The sequence below is a fragment of the Petromyzon marinus genome, chromosome 9 (genome assembly GCF_048934315.1).
Source record: "Petromyzon marinus isolate PM22_M1 ecotype Great Lakes invasive population chromosome 9, UKy_Petmar_22M1.pri1.0, whole genome shotgun sequence".
NCBI lineage: Eukaryota > Metazoa > Chordata > Hyperoartia > Petromyzontiformes > Petromyzontidae > Petromyzon > Petromyzon marinus.
The window spans coordinates 8,067,665-8,089,804 of NC_133675.1; the positions used below are offsets into that span (position 1 = coordinate 8,067,665).

A 22,140-nucleotide genomic window follows, 5' to 3' on the forward strand; every position below is an offset into this window, starting at 1 on the left:
CAGGGAGCAGTTGGTTTAAGTCCAAGCACTAAATTACTTTCCCATTCCAATAATAAAGTTACCTTCGTGATCCATATAACAGCCAAGTAAAATACATGCTGCCACTAAATCGCCAACTAAGGCGATAAACAGAGCCACAGTGTGAAACGTTTGGACAAGACACCATCGATTGTTCATTTTGAGTTTTTTTGGTTTTTGACCATTTTTACAATATTTACTGTAACCTGCAAGTTCATGGGGGAAAAAAAATCCCTCATTACGGTATCTGTGGTGGAATGGTGGTGCAGCGGTTATCACACCAAATGTTATTTCCGCCAAGGGCTCACATCAGTGGCGAGTGATATCGGAGCCGGTTCTGGGCCCCCCAACACACACCTCTCCACTTCACTCACCCACCCTGACCAGCATCGTGAAGAATGACCAAACAACCCCAATGCCCGATATTGCGTAGAGAGGCCTTCATCCAGCAGTGGGTTGCCAAAGGGTTGTAAATTTGTTATACTGTGATAATAATTAATTCACTGCTAGATGAGGGCCTCCCCACTTTGTGTTAACCATGGGGTTTGTTTGATTATATTTTTCCACGCTAGTCAGTGTGGGTTGCTGAAGTGGGAAACGGCCAGGATCTGTTCCCGTATGACTTGCCACTGATGTTAGCCTTGGCTAGGAATGGAACTCAAGGTGCTCAGGTTCACAGCACAGTGTGTTTAACCACTGCACCATCGCTGTCCCCAGGCCCACACCTGCAGTGTTATAATTACTTGGAGTGAACTTGCCACTCAACCCCGCAGGAAACTGGTCGGAGGAAACGTCTATGCGCAAATGCACAACGAGAAGGAGCAGGATGTGACCACCCCGGGGGAGGTGGCCACCGTTATCCAAAACGAGGCACTGCACAACCAGGAGGAGTTCATTGACGATGATTTGGACTCACAGACACTAGGTACGCACAAGCACGCGACCTCGGAACACTTGCTCATTCACAAGATAGTGTCTCTAATTGTGTGAACTTTGTGCTGACCCCCCTGGGTCATGCAGAGATTAATATACCGACTCTGAAATATTGACGCGCATCTCAACCTTCCCTGCTCCGCTGAATTCTGCTGCCAATTCCCTCTGTCCTTTCCCCTCCCACCTTGTCCTCATAAAAAAACCCATAAAACTTCACGGCCGTTAATCCTGTGGCATTTCAAAAATGACAATAGATTTAAATGTCGTGTAAGTTGGGTAATATTTACCGTTATTGATAGCATTTCTTTGCGTGTAACTTTTTGCCTTGTCTTTGGTGCGTGCGTCGCAGGAAACCACAGCACTCACGTCGTGCTCGGCCTTCACGCCAGGGAAGCAAACAGCTACGTGAGCAGCTAACAGCAAATAAACTCCAATCTCAGACCAATATGCCACGGTTTGTCCATTTATCAGTGCGTTGTCTGAGCAACCCCCCTGGTCCGCTTCACGTCCTCCGACACTGCTCCATCATAACTGCCGTCGCTCGGTAGACCAAAGAGAGAGAGAGAGAGAGTGCCCAGTGCTGCATGCTGCGCTTTAACGTGGACCTTCAACAGGAGTATGTGGAGTCTCAACCTTGCGTTGTGGCTGAGAGTACGTGCACTCTAGATAAAGGGTAGTGACTGGTATTGCCAGAGATTTTTTTAAACATTTCTTTTGGGATCCTGTGGTTTTTTTGAAATTATTAGTTGATATTCCCTAAAGTGTGTAGTTTTACCCAGTTACCCCACAGAGCATTAAATTGCTTTGAACCACAATACATAAAATTGGTTACTGAAGTCCCTAGAGTTTTATATCCATAAAACTTTTACTAAATTGTAACCAAATAGTTACAGACAGCCTACGGCTTTTTCGAACGCTTGTAGGATTAAGTGTTAGGAATGGGAAGTTTGCAAAGTAGTACAGTAGAACTCCTCTCATTCACGTTGACGTCGGCGATGAATATTGCAGATCGGATTTTCCGCAACATTATCCAAACATTTATTATTATTTGCATTTTTTTACTAAAAACCCACAGGCAATGGAATGAATTTGCCGCATGACTCCTCTTATCTGCGTATGATCTGCGAACAAGAAACATTTCCAAAATTCAGGATGTGAAAATTTTGGAATATAGCAATGCAATACCTGTAATGGGGTCACATATAAGAGGAGTTTTTGTGGACCCCACATCTCTCGTGGATAATAGGAGTGCCAGGTAATAAGCCTCGCGGGAATAAGAGGAGTTCTACCATGTATACATACATATAAGGGCCTTAGTAATGCAAGAAATGAATTGGTGGCAAAATGCTTCTTTCAAAGCTCTCTGTAAAGGAAGTCATCGGCCTCAGCCTTGCGCTTGTTCACGTTACCATCAGTGGTGTTTCAGACATGTATATGTTCTAAAGATTTGTGAACCAAAATATTGTATGCGGTATGTAATGAACATAAGTTAAAGTTTTTGAATGCTTCAGCATTGAGCCTGTATACATTTCTCATGGGTTTTGTAAAGCACAGTATATTCTAATATATGCTGGTGGTAATCCTTCGATGAGAGTGTTGGCATGTATAGAAAAATATATGTTATTTTAAGCAACAGAAGGGTGTTTGCTAACAGTATGCGTGATCGATGTGGCGTTAATTTAAGAAACATTAAATGTGGCACAATGTATAAAATATAACTATTTATTTGCATTTCTAACTATCAAATGAAGTGTTGAGCACACAATGTGCTTTTAGTGGCATGCTTTACCATTACATGCTGCCTTTTCATAAAATTTGTTACCATGAATACTTACCAATGCTTGTAGTATATGACTATATGAGTAACCTTGTGTTTTCTGTGCTGTTAATGCCTCGTGGAGATCTTTGGTTTCGACAGAGTAATACCCATTTTAATTTATTTACAGTAAATACCTTTTGTGTATTCCCGTTTGCATTCAGTGTGCATTTTTATGGCATCGTTTGGGAATAATTTTTTGGGTGTGACAATTTTGCAAGGTGTTGAAGAGAGAGCCGTTTGTGTACGCGATCGTTTCATATGCCTGATCTACAAATCAGGCATATGAAATCCAACGCACACCTTACCTTCCGAGCTGACGTATTTATGGAACACAAAATTCATTGAAACCTGATCCTGACTCATCCGTTGTGTGATAGGCACTGGATCGTAAAGCTTCATCCTACTGAGGCAATACTAAACTGACCGTTCTGGTTTGTAGCTACCTCATTAAGGGGCGTGGACATTGTCGGCAGTGATTTCGGATTTCTCCAGGATAAAAATAAATTCTGATTCTGCGGCCATGCTCGATGTAAAAGGATGCACTGAATAAAAGCCTGTTTTCATGATATGACAGCATCTCTTTCGTAGCATCTGCCACATTTTCCCAGTGAATGAATTGTATAAAAAAAAATCGAAGGAACATTAAACAGGGCAGCAATTTTAAAAGTGGGGTATCCGGATGTTAACCTTAATAATTCTGCTCACAATATATATTTTGTGCTCTTCAGTAGCCTATATTTTAACTTCTTAAATTAGTATGTGTCAGTGTCTGTGGTGTTGAAAAAGGGGTTAAACGTATAAGTAATTGCTCTACAATCTAATCACTATAGTTTAAACTGTTTTATGGTGTCTTTTTGAGACATTAACCTTCTCGTGCTTTAGCTACTGAATTCATTTTCTAGAATTTATGCTTTAACATGACCAAATGGTTTCTGGACGATCGTATACCATCTGTCTTCACCGTGGGAGAGACGTGATGGGCGTGTTTCAAGCTAAAACCAATGTTCGGTATGGGCAATTTATCCAGTATGGTCTCTTTTTGAAAAATAAAATATTGGGTTGTTGTCCTAAATATCTGACATTTGACAGCAGCTTTGCTGGTCATATGTCCTGAGACAGCATATTGTGAGCTGCTATTTCTACTATGTGACAAAAGGATTTTTACATTACTTTTTAAGCTGCAGACTGTAACGCTAAGAAGTGTGAAAGCATATAAACATGCTGTACAGCCACGTATTGACAAGGTGTCAAGTTGCCAGAGTTTAATACAACTGAGAATTGCTGTTTAAATCTCATACTGTTTGCAGGGGGTAAAAAGAAACATCTTGATTCATTGTGCGCTCAGTCAATCATGTTCTCATTAGAGGTGTGCAGCAGTGTACTTTTCTGCACATACGTCTCCTGGTAGGGGGGCAATCTATAACAAGTTTGGGGGCAATTCTTCGAAACAAGTTAGCTTGCAGCTATGTAAGTGCATTTTTGACCAGGTCGCCAGTATTCCACATGAGGGGCCAAACAAGTCAGGAGGCAAATCATCACCAAGCTGTGCTTGCACTACTGAAGAAGAGATGTTCGTCTAAACTTTTGTTAAAAAGTATATTGCAATATGTTACGTGAAAAACAAGATCGTATAGAACATGTCTTTTTTCATAGGTAAGTGTATTCGATTGCTTTCTTTCTGGTTGTCCAGTTGTATCATTTTCTAGTTTAATCATAAAATAGGAAATAACTTGAGTATCAGAGCCTCAGCATGTGCTGTTTCTTGTTTGTTATCAGGGTATGTGTACGCATTTTGCAAATAACGATAACAACTGGAAAGAGAGTCTCCATTTCCTTTGTGACCCCCAAACCATATTGTGGTGTTAAGCCTGAAACCAAGAAAACGTGTGCACATTTTTGGTAAGCTGATAACAAAACAAACATTTACACAAGTAGAAGCACTGTGAAGTGCACACTATGATTTTGGAATCGCTACTAATACTGAGTTTCATTGTTATTTTCTGCTTAAATCGCCTCTCCACCCAACAGCTTAAAATGGTGCACTACATATATTCTTGGTTCTTTCGGTAAAGTCACGTAGAAGGGAAACAATAAAATAATAAAAATATAAAACAATAAAATTCTCACGACGCTTCGACTGCAACACCTGATCATCATCAGGTGTGAAAACCACAACAAGAACATTTGAAAAAAAGTGGCGATTATTTTTAACGTTAGCACCACGGAGAGAGATTTGACAGTTTGTACAGATGGACGAGTCCATCTATGTTCGGAAAAGAGGAGGGGGGAGACGAAAATAATGTATGCGATCTGAAAGCCACCGTAAGCGTGAACAATCAATTAAGACCCGAAATGGTTTATCAAATCCTTCCAATGATTGCTAAGCCAGAATCCATCTTCTCGGTCGAAATTGTCTCTGTGTTTGTATATGTGGATAGCCTCATGAATGAATCTCACACCTGATGATGATTGCTTGTGTTGCAGTCGAAACGTCGTGAGAATTTTATTGTTTTATATTTTTATTATTTTATTGTTTCCCTTCTACGTGACTTTACCGAAATAACCAAGAATATGAATCCCTGCAGTCACGAAAGCTTTAAATCACTACATACATGTTTACTCGTGTTCTATGTGAAGCTAAAATTACACACAACGGGTCTTCTGAATAAATATTTCACACAGCAGACTGAAAATATAGTTACCAAACAATTAAATTGGTGCCATTGAACAGGATATACAGTGAGGGAAAATAGTATTTGATCCCCTGCTGATTTTGTACGTTTGCCCACTGACCAAGAAATGATCAGTCTATAATTTTAATGGTAGGTTTATTAGAGTAGTGAGAGACAGAATAACAACAAAAAAATTCCAGAAAAACGCATGTCAAAAATGTTATAAATTGATTTGCATTTTTATGAGGGAAATAAGTATTTGACCCCCTCTCAATCGGAACGATTTCTGGCTCCCCAAGTGTCTTTTATACAGGTGTAATGTTCGGTTTCACTCGGACAACTTCTGTCTTTCTCCGAACACCGCTTTAGTTACAACTCTCAGCATGTCCTCCACATTCCACGGTATCCTGGTCGCCACGGCTCGCTCGCCGTGCCTCACTCGACTCGCTCGCCACCTTTGTCTCTCCACTCCCCACGATTACTTCGCTTACTCCCCACGATTACTTCACTTACTCCGCCGCTAACTTCTTCGTCTCCGCTCTCCGCTATCACCGTCGCTATGTTCTTTCCACTGCTAACTGCTTTATCTCTGTTCACCGCTATCACCGTCACTATGCTCACTCCACTGCTAACTGCTTCATCTCTGTTCACCGCTATCACCGTCACTATGCTCACTCCACTGCCGGCTGTTCTCGTCTCCAGCTCCGCTATCGCTACGCTCTCTCCACTGCGGGCTATTCTCGTCTTCAGCTCCGCTATCGCTACGCTCTCTCCACTGCGGGCTATTCTCGTCTTCAGCTCCGCTATCGCTACGCTCTCTCCACTGCTAACTATTTCGTCTTTGTTCAGCTTCGCTATCGCTACGCTCTCTCCAAGCTCCATCTCCAACTCCGTCTCCCTTCCACTCTGTCTTCCAAACTCTGTCTCTCAAACTCTGTCTCTCAAAACTCTGTCTTCCAAACTCTGTCTCTCAAACTGTCTCTCAAACTCTCCACACTTCAATTCCCCCTGTTGACTCCAAGCTCTCCAAACTCCAACCCCCGCTCCAATTGCCGACCCCCCAATTTATCCCCGCTCTCATCACACCCCAATCAATTAACCCGCGTCCCAACGGCACCCCGCGTGATCCGTACACCTATTTCTCGCCAGACTTCAAGACGCCTCTCCAGCCCCGGCAACAGCACCAACCAATCACAGCCGTCCTTGGCTCTCCCAACCTAATTGCCCTCACATAACCTGTACTGTGTTTGTTATCATGTAATCACGCGGTTTCCACAATGCACCATCGTACTCCACTACACAGGTAACGAGCTGAGATTAGGAGCACACTCTTAAAGGAAGTGCTCCTGATCTCAGCTTGTTACCTGTATAAAAGACACCTGTCCACAGAAGCAATCGATAAATCAGATTCCAAACTCTCCACCATGGCCAAGACCAAAGAGCTCTCCAAGGATGTCAGGGACAAGATTGTAGACCTACACAAGGCTGGAATGGGCTACAAGACCATTGCGAAGCAGCTTGGTGAGAAGGTGACAACAGTTGGTGCGATTATTCGCAAATGGGAGAAACACAAAAGAACTGTCATTCTCCCTCGGCCTGGGGCTCCATGCAAGATCTCACCTCGTCGAGTTGCAATGATCATGAGAACGGCGAGGAATCAGCCCAGAACTACACGGGAGGATCTTGTCAATGATCTCAAGGCAGCTGGGACCATAGTCACCAAGAAAACAATTGGTAACACTACGCCGTGAAGGACTGAAATCCTGCAGCGCCCGCAAGGTCCCCCTGCTCAAGAAAGCACATATACATGCTTGTCTGAAGTTGCCAATGAACATCTGAATGATTCAGAGGACAACTGGGTGAAAGTGTTGTGGTCAGATGAGACCAAAATGTAGCTCTTTGGCATCAACTCAACTCGCCGTGTTTGACCCCAAGAACACCATCCCCACCGTCAAACATGGAGGTGGAAACATTATGCTTTGGGGGTGTTTTTCTGCTAAGGGGACAGGACAACTTCACCGCATCAAAGGGACGATTGACGGGCCATGTACCGTCAAATATTGGGTGAGAACCTCCTTCCCTCAGCCAGGGCATTGAAAATGGGTCGTGGATGGGTATTTCAGCATGACAATGACCCAAAACACACGGCCAAAGCAACAAAGGGGTGGCTCAAGAAGAAGCACATTAAGGTCCTGGAGTGGCCTAGCCAGTCTCCAGACCTTAATCCCATATAAAATCTGTGGAGGGAGCTGAAGGTTCGAATTGCCAAACGTCAGTCTCGAAACCTTAATGACTTGGAGAAGATCTGCAAAGAGGAGTGGGACAAAATCCCTCCTGAGATGTGTGCAAACCTGGTGGATAACTACAAGAAACGTCTGACCTCTGTGATTTGCCACCAAGTACTAAGTCATGTTTTGCAGAGGAGTCAAATACTTATTTCCCTCATTAAAATGCAAATCAATTTATAGCATTTTTGACATGCGTTTTTTCTGGATTTTGTTGGTATTCTCTCTCACTGTTCAAATAAACCAACCATTAAAATTATAGACTGATCATTTCTTTGTCAGTGGGCAAACGTACAAAATCAGCAGGGGATCAAATACTTTTTTCCCTCACTGTATGTATCATGTGTCCCGAATGCTTATGTTGTAAAACATGTGGTCATATCCGTTTCATTTTGCAAACGCACTATAATTGCTGTACATCAGGAGACAATTTCAAATAAACTCGCTGAAAGTTACAGCAACTATGTGGCAAGTGGAACACTTGCGCCAACAACGTGACTGAGGGTTTTATCCACATGCACTTTTCATTTTGAGAAAAGTCAGTCCCGAATTGTTGTTTCCCATCTGATTACCCACATTACCAACCAAAAAAAGCCATAAAACCATAAAGCTGAGGTTGGGGGGGGGGGAATTTCCTGCCGATAAAAAAAAATCACCCAGCTCTCGAGCAATCCTGGGAGGAACCGGAGGTTTTTAACAAGAATTATACGCGAGCTGAGAATCACTCTACTACACAGCAACTCCAGGTGAGTTCACACCTTTGATCATTCTCACACGGATTATTGCTTCTGTTGTCATATATAGATGAAAAATAATGGCTTTGAACAAATTGCGTTTCATGTGTTAAAATATGAAACTGTAAAAAATTACGAACGTTTAACATGCTCTACAGAATTGCAATATCAACACGGGTACACTAAACACAATAGTTGTGATGTATAGGTATTTAAATTATGTAATTATTTTTTCATACGCACGAATAAAAGCAGTACCACCACACATTCTGAACTTGGCTTTGGTCTTCACAGACTCACCAAATGTCTACTAATAGTGCCTAAATTAGCAATGCGGGGCAAATTATACATTCATAATGCATACAAATGTATGTAAATGTAGCATATATAAGTACGTTATCTTTGTGTAGTACAATCAGGAAAATAATTATGTTGCAATTCTACGTTTCCAGATGCGCTTCTGCGGCCATCTGGATGCTCTTGCTTCCAATATTAGAAAGCAACTGGACCTATGCATTCTTCAATTTAGATTGAAAACTCATTTCTTTAGAACTGCTTTTTGTGTTTAATTTATTGTCCTTCCCCTGCACCTCTGAGTAGCACGATTGGCTACGCACGGTTTGAAAGAAGTTCAACATACATACATATATTTTATGCGGGATGTTGCCGTATAGTGGTTAGCTCACTTGACTTGCAATCCAAAGGTCGCCGGTAGGATGTCCCGGTGCAGGGTAAAAAGTGGTGCATGTTTTTGGATCCCCCCACACCTCCGTCCACCCAGCAGTATAAATGGGTACACCACAGAGAGTTGATTGGCTTGTGGTGGGGTAAAGTGTGGGTCTTCCTACCTCTTCCAAGACGTCTGTCCAGCATGCAAGAGAATGTCAACAATACTCTCTAGAGAGGTTCTCTAGGGCTCCCTCTAACGGAGGCCACATTGCCAGTAGTGGTGTCGGCGAGACATGTCATGGCTGCACCTTTAATTCTTTACCTGATATACATGTATGCTGCAATTATCCCATTGTTTTTCAAAATCCCCAAAGCTTGACCATGGCTCATGATGATGATGCTCGGGAAAATAGGATTAACTTTCTTAAAAGACAACCATTGATATTACAGTACTTGCATACAGTATTGCGGAAATATCCACCTGAAGTTGCATTTGTAATGTCCTTGTGGTTTAATGTTTGCTACGATGAGAGTATGTCTTGGCACTATAGTCGGATATTCATCTTTCAGCTAATTGCATGTTTTTGTTATTTTTTTCTGCGTGGCCTGCTGATAGCTCATTTCACGGTGTGAGGTTGACAATGGCGAAATGTTTGGGAGAAAACATCATTTGTGAAGGATATTTGAAAAAGTCTCCTCCTCCAAATAAAATTGTCTTCAAAATATCGGTGAGCAACTTGTTGACTGGGTTATCAAAGTGACTCCACTCCCCAAGACAAGCTATGTCTGTTGGCGCAAATGATTACTTTGAGTTATGGACACCGTATTTAATAATTTTGTGTCAAACTGGGAACCCCCTATCATGAGGGGAGAGTGCTTGCCTGCAATATTGGCAGTTCACCAGCATTGATTCAAGCAAGCCTGACTACTGATGAGATACTCTATGTCGAAACCAGTCCAGAGTTCGCTTGTGAAGAAACATTGCTGCTGAAACGATGTTCTCCCAGAATGTCATGCCACTGCTGGGTTGTATAAGTAATACTTTCCTATGTTTTATGTGCACAGACAGATAAATGAAGGATACAATTTGTCTAATTATTTATTTTATACTTGCGGAGTATGGATTGGGAGCAAAGGTTAACTTCATTAGGTGGAGAATTATGAACCCAGAGGCCTGAATTTGATTCCCGGCCATGGATGATTTCAGTTGGGAATGATATCTGAACCGATGCTACCCCTCTCCACCAGCACTGACCAGTGTAGTGAAGTAATGATGGGGGGGGAAAAATCTCCCATGACTGACATGGACTTCATCCAGCAGTGGATTGACATGGCTGTACAATATAATGTATTATTGCCCATATGCTTGACCAGAACAGTTAAATATACATACAGTCCTCGACTTACGAACACCCGCAATTATGAAGCAGCTTCCATGATTTTTTTTTTAACATTGACTTAAAACCCGAACTATCATTTGCAAATTGAACCGCGGCAATAATTTGTTCAGCTGACCGATCCTCCACGAGATGTAATGAATAAGCCTCGTGCTGGGAGTGAGTGTTTCTGTGTGTGGGCATTTTAATATACAGTAGATTACTGTGTTCCGACTTACGAACCGTTCGACTTACAAACGAGTCTCAGGAACGAATTGCTTTCCTAATTCGAGGGCTGCCAGTTAAGTATTTCCTTTTAACGTGTTAAACATCGACATACTTGTTTTTCCATCGGTATGGTATGACTGTTTTGCAATTAACTATTTCATTTCTGCTTAAAATAAGTTATGAATGTCATAGAACTCACATTGCACTCTTCCTTTGCACTAAAAAAAACGATATTTTACAAAATATCCCCACTAATGTTGCTTTATTCACACGTCTCTCTTATTTTTTTACAGCCCCTTAGAGATGCTGTGAAATGTTAATGCGCAACAAGAGCGATACTTGTTGCAGTCTTTTTCAGTTCGATTATTACTGAAGGTGTAATACCCATAATACTACACGGCCGTCTGCTTTACTGTGGACGTTGAAGGCCCCCTGACGTCATTCGCAAGAGCAGGCCATTTGTGTGCCAGGGTCAGGGTCCACATTTCTTTCCCGAATTTGGAAATTACCCGCACATTACTCGATTTAGGATTGCTCATAACAATAATCGCCCTCTACTGGCATACTAACGCCTGCTTGCAGTCCATGTGCTGAGCCACCGTGTGCTGCACATGGACAGCTATCACTGTGGGTGCTGTTTAACGTATGGCACGTGATTTAAAGTGTTTTGAGTTGTCCTGGTGTTTAGGGCGCTATATACAATACAATGATACTTTTTACTATTTCATCTTTATTTCATCAGAAGTATTTCCAAGTTCAAATAATGGTTTTAAATATATGGAATGCGATGTAAAATAACGTACTTTTGGTAAAGTTTAGATAACACCTCTTTCAACTCTTCTCTAATGACTTTCTCCACGACCTGTAGCTAAATGTTTTAACTTGTCATTTACTATTTGGTATAGAAATCATTTTAATGTGTGTTCTTTCTCTGTGCATGCAGATCTCCTGGAAGAAACGTTACTGTGTTCTTTGTCAAAATGAGCAAGGCAGTTACAGCTTTAAATATTACAAAGACGAAAAGGAATTCAAGGAAGGAAAGCCTCTTCTTGGGGAAATTAAAATAGGAACGTAAGCAAATAGCATCAGTTGTATTGGCACATCCATGTTATATTTATGTTTACCATATTATCTTGATTATAATTAGACACACTTCTCCTCCCCCCCCTTATTTTTTAAAGCAAGAGTTGGGGGTGCGTCTTATAATCCACTCAGTGTGTGTCCTGTATTGTATTACTCGATTAACTCTCAGCACAATTTTAGGATCTGTCTTACTTGCCGGATAATTTTATAATGCGGAGAAAATGGTAAAATATTTTTTTTATTGTGTTAGCAATAAAACCTGGACATTATATATATTTATGTAATGACATTTGGGTGTATTTCAGATGTACCAATTAACAGAAACGTTGTCCCACTTTATTGACATAGCTTCTCTGCTATTTTCAGTCTGCAGGAGCTGACAGATAACCCTGTTGTGCCAAACGTGATAATGCACAGAACAGAATCCGTTATATTTTTAAAAACAGAAAGCCGTGAGCTCTTCCTCTTCGCCGAAGATAGGTAGGCCAAAGTCTTCTACAATACTCGTCGTGCAGTCCATTTGCAGTTGCTTCCAGGTTGTGAATAGAGATGAACCTTGCTTGATTCATAATTTATATTTTGGTTAGGCCACCTAATGATCTGGACAAGTTGGTGTCGTTAAGGCTCTCCTCAACCCATCAAGTTAACTCGTCACATGTTATATTCTTGGTTCTATCGGTAAAGTCACGTAGAAGGGAAACCATAAAATAATAAAAATATACGTGATTTTACCGAAAGAACCAAGAATATGAATCCCTGCAGTCACGAAAGCTTTAAATCAAAATTCGTCACATGTTGTATAAATGTTTAACCAAACGCCAATAGTTTTGTTTCATCTTAGGGTAAGTTGAAGAACAATTCCCACAAACAAATTTGTTTTAAACAACCCAAAAATCTCTTATGAATTGTATCATTGGCTATAAAAAAACGATGCGCAAAGTGGCGAACCTTCAAGATTAAGATGTCACCAAGATGTCAGCATGGCCAAAGTTGATGATGCCACAACAACGCTTTCCACCCTCCGGTAGATTCCACAGTTGTTGCACAGCAGATATGGAACCTCCAAGATGTGCCCTAACAGAATACTACCATCTGGCCTTAGGTCTTCCCTTGGACGTCGAATTCATGGAGATAATTCAAATGGGTGTCTCGGCAATTGGCCCTCCCCCATGCGGCTCTCTTGAACAAGGTTTGCAATGAACCTTGGTGAGATTAAAATTTAGCTTTATTGATATTCTCGCTGTGGTGGAGAGATGGTATCTCTGTTGCCTGGTATGGAGGAGCCATGGGTTCGATCTAGACCCTGACGCCCGTATATTTGGAGTTTTCCCCGTGGTTGCGTAGATTTTTATCCGAGTCCTCCGGTTCTCCCCTTCACATTTAGAAACATGCATTTAGATTATTTGGCTACTATACATTTCCACATGCAATTACTCAATCATTTAGGGGTGAATTGTTCCACCTCTGTTATGAATATGAAACATATAACGGAATTAACATTCCACACGTGATTTACATATTACATTTTTCTTTTTAAATTGTCATAAATTTAACTTTGTTAAGAAATATGCTGCATCTGTTCACTTGTGCAATGTTCTACATTATGTTTTATGATCAGAGAGGAAACAAAAAAGTGGTACTTGGAACTAGAGAAAATTAAATTGTCAAAGGTGAGTAATGATACCATGCCAGATGTTTATAGTTTTATCACCGCATTAAGTTAGCTACTTATTCAATTACACGTTGAATGCCGATCCCCAAATAATTGTAAATTACTCATTGGATTATTATAATTATTTGATTTTAATAAAAAAGCAAACCTAAATCTCAAGCTATTATCTTTTTCTCATCTGCTAACAAGAGGCAAAATGGCTATGCACGTTACAGTCATGTGAAAGATGGAATGAACAAATTATTAATAAAGGTCCAAGGCTGGAGGACATTTTAACAATTCTGGCCACTACCTGATGATGCTGGTTGTAATTACCAGCGAAACATTGCACCCAATTGTTGAATATGTGTGGATTGCTCCCCAACATATCGGTGTGCTGAAGCAGTAATACATTGGCACATTTGTTCACGTGACATCTTTATTAAGTGGCTGCATAGGGTGGAGGAGGGTGTACGACACATACTTTACTTACACGATTTGACCCAAAAATCTATTATGAATCATGGCATTGGTCGTGAAAGCCCGCACGCGTTAAATAAACCTACCAATGTTCTGCATAGCGTTATGTACGTCTACAGTTCTTTTGTCAATCCGCTGCTGTATGAGGGCCTCGTCATGCTGTACGGTATAGGGTGGGGGTTATTTAAACATATTGTACTTTTCCACACTGCTCAGTGGGGAGACAACTGATTAGGGTGGGTGGCATAGACATTGAAGCATCAAAGTAAAGTACAGGTTTCCCTCGCTTAATCCGGATTCAGTCACACGTGGGACAACATTGTGGGTACTGTTTGCGCGACTCGGCAGGCAGCTGTCTCGTGTGTTTTCACTTTGTGTGCCCCTTTTTTGGAACCGCATAAAGCGAGCAAAATCTGCAACAATAAATTTTGCTGAACTACCCTCCGCTCTCTGCTCACACTGTAACCTCACAGCAGCATACAACACCTGTATTGTTCATGGATGTCATCCACCCAAGCACTATGCAGGCTCAATGCCTACTTAGCATCAGAGATCTGAAGAGAGTGTTCCAGGTAATTTGATCATAGGCGTATAATGTTATGTATGTCCAGTATATTGTTACATATACGACACGGTATATTTTCACAGAGTGGACACGAGTCTTTGAATGTGGGACGAAGTCCACTGAAGCGAGTCAACACACAGATAGAGAATTGCCCACAGAAGATTTGCATTCAAAAGACCGTTTCATGCCCGCCGTGTCTCAAAGGAGGGTTCTGCTCGTGTCAGGGGCAGGTCACGGTGCCTCTGTCCAGCGAAAATGTAAGAAACTATGAGCAGGTAAATGTGGCATGGCTTTCGCGAGAAGAAGCTTGAGAGAGCCCCCTCTAGAGGCTACACAGAATGGGCTGACTCTTCTACAGTGGTCGTGCACTAACTGTGGCCATCCCGTTTAAACAACTGGGTCGGCAGAGGAGGGGATTATTTAAGAATATTGCGAACAGGGGCGGAGCCATAGGGGGGGGGCTGGGGGGGGGGCTCAGCCCCCCCCTGAAATTTTGGGAGAGTCGGAAATCGGGATAACCGGATATCTGGCTGCTGCAAAATGCTGGCTGCCACCTTGTGCTGCCCTGCAGGCTGCCACCTCGTGCTGCCCTGCAGGCTGCCACCTTGTGCTGCCACCTTGTGCTGCCCTGCAGGCTGCCACCTTGTGCTGCCACCTTGTGCTGCCCTGCAGGCTGCCACCTTGTGCTGCCCTGCAGGCTGCCACCTTGTGCTGCCCTGCAGGCTGCCACCTTGTGCTGCCCTGCAGGCTGCCACCTCGTGCTGCCCTGCAGGCTGCCACCTTGTGCTGCCCTGCAGGCTGCCACCTCGTGCTGCCCTGCAGGCTGCCACCTTGTGCTGCCACCTTGTGCTGCCCTGCAGGCTGCCACCTTGTGCTGCCACCTTGTGCTGCCCTGCAGGCTGCCACCTTGTGCTGCCCTGCAGGCTGCCACCTTGTGCTGCCCTGCAGGCTGCCACCTTGTGCTGCCCTGCAGGCTGCCACCTTGTGCTGCCACCTTGTGCTGCCCTGCAGGCTGCCACCTTGTGCTGCCACCTTGTGCTGCCCTGCAGGCTGCCACCTCGTGCTGCCCTGCAGGCTGCTACCTTGTGCTGCCCTGCAGGCTGCTTGAGCGGCAGCCTTTCGAACTTATCGAACTTATTAGCCACATCAGCGGCTCCGACCTATTAATAAACTCCGCGTTCAATTCCAATAAAATTTGTTTTATACATTTGTGTCGCCCATTGGAAAACATTACACTGGATATCTCAGAATATTGAAGTCAGCCCCACCAAAGTCAAAATCCTGGCTCCGCCCCTGATTGCGAACGTTCAATTTCCATGCCATGAGCTTGAACCAGTCACCGCTACATTCGACACAATATAAGACTTTGCAAAAAATATCTTGTAAATGGGATTAATAATTAAATGTTGATATTATTCTGTACAATGTATAGTTGTTTTGTTGATATATGCCACCAATATTAATTATTTTATTTGTTGTATGATGTTCACATATGTCAAAGGGTCCGAGCATCGACAATGCACCGATGGAGCTCATCACACTGAAAGTCCCAGAGACCAGCACATGTTCTGATCACTCCTGTAGACAGACCGAGAGCAGAACTGTCGCGCAACAAGAGACGGGTTTCCATCATTCGGCTCGTTACATGCAAGACCTTGATCCACGCTCATATCCAGTGAATACCAGGGATGATAAACTACCAACGGGAATGCTCTCAGACGCTTTTAATCGCAAGTTAAGGTATAATGGGACTTTTTTTGCCAGTATCAAAGTTTGAAGAAATAAGAATAAGTTTTACCCTTTCTCGCAATAAAACGAGTGTTTGATTCCTTGCAAAAGGTTTATAGTTGGTGTTTTAACATCCGTTATATTGCCACAAAGGATAAAACCTATTCTATTTTACACGCTTTTTATTAACTCACTGTTGTTGTCGTTGTTGTATCCTCAAATCTTGTAACTAAATTTTAACCCACTTCCCAATGTGGTATCGACTGCAAACTTGGTATACTTATGTCATACTGATGACAATACTATATTCTATCATAAAATACATATTTTTAAACATTTTTTATATGTTATGTTTTGGCTTGGGTCTAATTGTCCACGGTCAACTGACGTTGGCTGTAATTTTACTTATTCATACTGAGGTATAATGTTTTTTTTTTAATCAGTATGAAGTTATTAAACACGCTGACGTAGTGTGGTTGGCATGGGCCATTGTGCAGGGAATTAAAATGACCCTGCCCCTCGCCTTCTTTGTAGCCTGGAGTCTGAGACTCCAAACCGTTGGGCCCCAGTGCAGTTGCAATGCCTACACACTCGATAGCGACCCAACCGTGGGCACATCTCACCTTGTGGCACAAGCGTGGGTTCTACGTTTCCTGCGTGGATTACTATGGGTGGTGACGTGGCCTAGTGGCGGCGCGTTCGTCGCTTCTTGCAGAGGTTCATGGCTCGATTCCAACGGCCGCCCTGGTTATTACTGCGGTGTGTATTTACTATATAAATACGCACCGTCGACTTCACGGTGAACGTTACAGATCCCATGATATAATTCGCAAGAGTAGGCTTTTGTGTTCTGGCGCCATGGTTCAAATTTGCTAATAAAAAAAAAACCGTGTAAATTATTAATTTGGGATTATATATCGGAAGAAATTGTGATAAAACTCAGTGAGGATTTCCTGGGTAAACAAGATTAATAAATATATATACAATTTGCTATAAAAATATAAATGTTGCAAAACATGACCAATGTTTTTTTTCTTTCTGTATGAAATGTGGCATCACTGTTGCAGAAATCTGGAATCTGAAAAAGACATGAAAGAGGTTTCAAAGTGTATCACTCTGCAAGATATAGAAAAAATTGCATTTGTAAAATTCCAGGAACAAATATGGTAAGTACTGCCATGAGAGAGCACAATTCTACATGATAATTTCATAATTTAAGGAATATAACACTTAATACCTGTGTAGGTTTTCATCCCTGTGGCCTTTGGTGTGTTTTCCTGTTGCGTTGTTCGGCATTATATCCGACAATTCACTCCACGTCTTGGGAACTTATTCCTGAACAACCTGTTGTGCAACCCGAAAACGCATCACAGAACTGTCAATCTGATTAACAAGACGCATCCAACCAGCCACGCTGACCTTTGCTGACCGAATACGATTGGATGCAGTGTTGCTGGCTGGAAGGTGGACTCAGGTTCGGCATTGAGTGAAATCCTGCACATAGGCGACTGGGTCATCACCGTGGGTGAAATGAAACCTCACGACCCCGAGGATATTTTATTCTTTGCAAACCGCTACGCCAAAAATAAGGTAAATGTTGCAGTATCGCTTTGCACAATGGTGCTGAACAGCTCTCTGATGTTTTTGCAGCTTGTAGCACGTGCTGTTCGGCACGATGCCTGGTGTTTCTCTCCATGTGCTGGAAGCTCCTTCAGTAACTAAATTCATTTCCTGAAGAAGGTCCCCACGCATGGAGAGAAGTATCACGCCGAACAACACGCGGTGCCACCTGAAACACACTGGAAAGCGAAACGGCACAATGATATTGCATATTTAAATGTGTTCGTTTCCATTTAGGTTACAGTACATATAGTCACATAATACTGTGGGCAAAAACATTTGGTAAGGCTCGCTTAAAGAGCCTTTTCTTCTTATCTTAATATGGTGCACATGGGAGTGGTGGTACAGTGGTTAGCAAACAGTGCCATTAATCTGGCTACATGAGTTATATTCTTAGCCACAGCTAACATCAGTAGTGAGTGATTTACAAACTGGTGCTTGCCTACCACCCCTCCTTCACCAGCCTGCACTGACCAGTGTGGTGAACTATGGTCAAACAATATCCTGTGACTGACACAGACAGGGCAGGCCATCTTTTTGCAGTGAATTAATAGACGTGATCGCGCATAGGCAGCAAGGGCTGCCCTTGCTGACATTGCGTGCATTGCCAGCGCGACCACGGGGGTCGTGATCCTCGATTCAAACATCAACCACCAACCGAAGTGCCCGGCGTGCAGGGGTGCGGGCATCCAGATGACGAACCTGTCCAAAGAACGTCGTCCGCCTCCTAATAGACACACTCAATTAATTGACATATTTCATTCGCTGCCTGTGCGATGCAAGATATATAATTTAGAGTTTTGTCACATATATATGAATATATTTGAACATACTCTTTGGTTCTTTCTGTAAAGTCACGTAGGTATAAAATAAAAATAAATCACGACGTTTTGGGGGGGGGGGGCAACACAAGCGTCCATCATCAGGTGTGAAAGCTGCTGAGGCAGATTGTTTTAAAAGGTTTTAAGGGAAATGCCATTATTTTTTGGCTGCATACATTTTTCTAATTTTGTAACATTCTACACTATTGCATAACATGTTTTTTTTTACCATTAAAAGTAAAAGTAGCCCTGTAGATCATTGAAAATTATCAGCCAAAACCGTTGCACGTTAATAATTGGAGAACAAATTAGGAATAATGTATACTGTAGTAAATTTACATCTCATGCAGTATGCATGGTGGTGAAAATGTTTTTATAAGACAAAAATTGGCTCAACCTAACATGCATATTTTAGGTACATTATGTATAGAATACATCTCATTGTATGCATGTTTAATCGAATCTAATTGTATTAAAATAATATTGGATGAGACTGCATATTTGAATATCCTTTTCTGAGAATGTTTTCACTATTTCTGATTGGATGATATACATATTCACATGCGCACATTCATATGGTGTATCGGAAAGTTAGTGTCTGTGTGGTATTTTTATATTGAGGATGTTTTTTGCATATATGCCGTTGGCATAGTACTAACGTATCTCTGTGTATAGATTCCGATCACCTTTGCTCGTCTCCCGCAAGGAAAATTGTTATTCGCCATCAAAACTGAAAACGAAGACTGGGGGATAGAGACTGAAGGACCTGTGGTATGTCACGCCTTCACATATATGTAACGTATAAACACCCATTAATGGAGTTGGCCAAACATCCCAATTTAGGACCACAGAGTTTTGGAAAGTGTTTTCCGCTGATTATAGCTGCCTTCAAACTTATCTGTGCTTTCCCACAATTGTGGAATCTGCGCCATGTTACGAATTCTACGGATTTTAGGAGATTCATTCATTATTTTCGCAGTGCTATTGCAATTTCTATACACTACACCCGACTAAGTTTATACAGCGATGGGAAAATATCGAAGTCTGTTTGGAAAAAAGGAATTGTATTGTTTTCCTTTTCAGATCAAACACATAAAACCTCGGTCAGTGATAGCACAACATGGATTAAATCTACCAATATGTATCACGGATCAGAAAACAGTGCCTTGGCAAATAACGGAGATTAACTTCCACTCTGTCAGCCTTGTTTCTGCTGATAAACATTCCACTCAGGTAAGCCATTCACTCCCAAATAAATGCATAAGGGGCCGTCCATAAATGACGTCACACACCTAGGGGGGGAGGGGGGTCAGACATTTGTGACGATGCGTGACGAGGGGGGGGGGGTTGAGAAATGTGACGTCACGTCAAAATGCGCAACTTTAAATAAATAAACAATAGAATTGTTATAACAACACTTATTTTGATTAGCTTTTATTATTAACTATTGTATTATTTAAATGTACTAAGGTCACCATTTTTGTATTCCATGAATATGTGATTGTTGTAATTGTACTCTCCATTTTGCTTCGTTCTACTACGAAGTTTCAAGTATTTTTTTATAGTTCTAATTACTTTTAATATTTTATAATCATAAGATAATTTCAATATAATATTCTGAACATCTGCAGTTTTAGTTAGACGTTGAATATTTTCAAGTGAATTTTATGCTAAATTTAATCTTTCTAATGCCTTTTTAATAGTGTTTTCTCCTACAACATCAGAGTGCAGCGCCACATTGAATACGCACTACAATGACAACAATAGTTTAAAGTGATTTGAAGCATGTTTTATTTTCAAGATGGAAATATGGTTTTGGGGGGGGGGGCAGAGCTTTGAGGGGGGTCTGACTTTTTGTGACGCCGTGTGATGAGGGGGGGGAGGGGGGGGTCAAAATCGGCCAAAATCGCGTGACGTCATTTATGGACGGCCCCTAAGCATATCATACATAAAAACAAAAAATCTAACGAAAACACTGTAATATTTACGATTAACTTATCGTCGTATTTTCGTAAAAGTAAAACCTAAATTCACTCTGGCAACTGTCTCTCATGGCGGCATCTTTACATCGCTATAAAATGTTTCAGTTGGTATAATTCAAGTTGTTCACCAGTGTTTTTTGCGATTTCCACAAAAAAATGCTAAATATGCTGTTTATTGCTTATGATTTTTGCAGCGTGTTGGGTGGCTCCTGAACAAATGTACCACCGAACTGTTCCTAGTGCTGCAGCCGAAGGATTATATTCAAGGGCTTGTGAGCGAGGTTGAAAAAATGTACCCCCAAAAGGAGTACGATACCGATATGCACTAACATTTATTGTTTCCCAGTCTCGTACTGCACGATTCACGTATGTGTTAGAGGCAAGGATATGAATCTTGCGTGCAAAATAAAAACGGATTCAGTCTTGTATTTAAAACAAATTAACATATCACAGCGTAAATAAATGGAGCCAATAAAATATAAGCCTCTCAGTCCCAAATGGTCATATGCACACTCAAACTGAGGAGTGACATTACAGATGGAATGTTATTGTCAGGTATGCATGTACTCGTTAAAAATATTTTTTGTAAGCTGGATTTTTGTTTTATAATGTAACTTTTTAAATAATTTAGCACCTGCTTTAACCAACTTGTGCTTAGCATTTTTAAAAGCTAAATTTCCTGTCTATGTAAACGTGTTTATTAAAGATACTGGTTTGTGGTAAAGAAAGCAGTTGTTACTATTAGTGGAGATATTTTTCTTATTACGTAATGTTAAAGCAGCACATGCCATTGTTAACTCTGTTCTGTATATTCAGGTTGGGCCAAAAGTCAGGAAACGTGGTTATTTTATTTGAACACTGGCATTAAAATGTTTATTTATGATTTAAGTTCATATTTGATCTATTAATATATTTATTTCTTCTTTTTCTTAAGGCATCGTCTCAAATCCAACATTTAAAAAAATACTCGACCGAGAACCCTGAATGAATTGAGATTCAACATAATTGCTGCATGTTCAAAGATTACACATGTAATCTTAAATAATGCCTAAATTAATTTCGAAAGATAATTCATACATGCATTAACATTCATGGAAGTCAGTTTGAACATGTTAAAATAAATCAAATGACCCTTTGTGATTTGTTAAAATAAATATAACCCGTGTCTTGACTTTTGGGCCAACCTGTCTTATTATAAGGGAGGTATCTTTATTGCCAATTCAATAAAATGTTATTGTTAATTCTTTGCTCTTTCAATTATTTGTTCACTTCAGTTTTCTACCCACTACCAAAAAAAAAAATCTAAATTCAAAGCAGCATCTGGAATTAGCCACGGCATTACCACTAGGCTTACACTGTTGTCATATCGATGGTAAAAATGTAATGGTAATATTTGAATGTTCAAAACAAATTATGTTACAACTTTTTTGTTTTCGCAAAAAAAAATTCGGAAATTAAAATATATTAGTGTAATAC

The 22,140-nt window shown here is 41.3% G+C and overlaps 2 protein-coding genes across 6 annotated transcripts in view; both read left to right on the plus strand.

Annotated features, from left to right (window-relative positions):
- The window catches only part of LOC116940599 (VPS10 domain-containing receptor SorCS2-like), a 93,230-nt gene extending 90,316 nt beyond the window's left edge, over positions 1–2,914 (plus strand). For both annotated transcript variants that reach the window (XM_032950642.2, XM_032950641.2), the window contains exons 26-27: positions 792–943; positions 1,301–2,914. In XM_032950642.2, the coding sequence (XP_032806533.2) occupies positions 792–943; positions 1,301–1,368 (220 nt within the window). In that variant the 3' untranslated portion in view covers positions 1,369–2,914. The remainder of the gene's footprint in view (positions 1–791; positions 944–1,300) is intronic.
- Positions 2,915–7,084: 4,170 nt separating this feature from the next.
- Positions 7,085–21,905, plus strand: LOC116940598 (pleckstrin homology domain-containing family S member 1). Of its 4 annotated transcripts, XM_032950639.2 has the most exons (12): positions 7,085–8,473; positions 9,747–9,858; positions 11,678–11,805; positions 12,184–12,297; positions 13,436–13,487; positions 14,597–14,788; positions 16,015–16,253; positions 17,309–17,407; positions 17,690–17,831; positions 19,358–19,453; positions 19,766–19,915; positions 20,859–21,905. In XM_032950639.2, the coding sequence occupies exons 2-12, from the start codon at positions 9,772–9,774 to the stop codon at positions 20,991–20,993; spliced, it is 1,434 nt and encodes a 477-aa protein (XP_032806530.1). In that variant the 5' UTR covers positions 7,085–8,473; positions 9,747–9,771; the 3' UTR covers positions 20,994–21,905. The 4 variants fall into 4 exon arrangements, with proteins under 4 accessions (XP_032806530.1, XP_032806528.1, XP_032806529.1 ...); XM_032950637.2 differs by having other exon boundaries at positions 7,085–9,858; XM_032950638.2 differs by having other exon boundaries at positions 7,085–9,858; positions 14,597–14,770.
- The last annotated feature ends 235 nt before the right edge of the window (positions 21,906–22,140 follow it).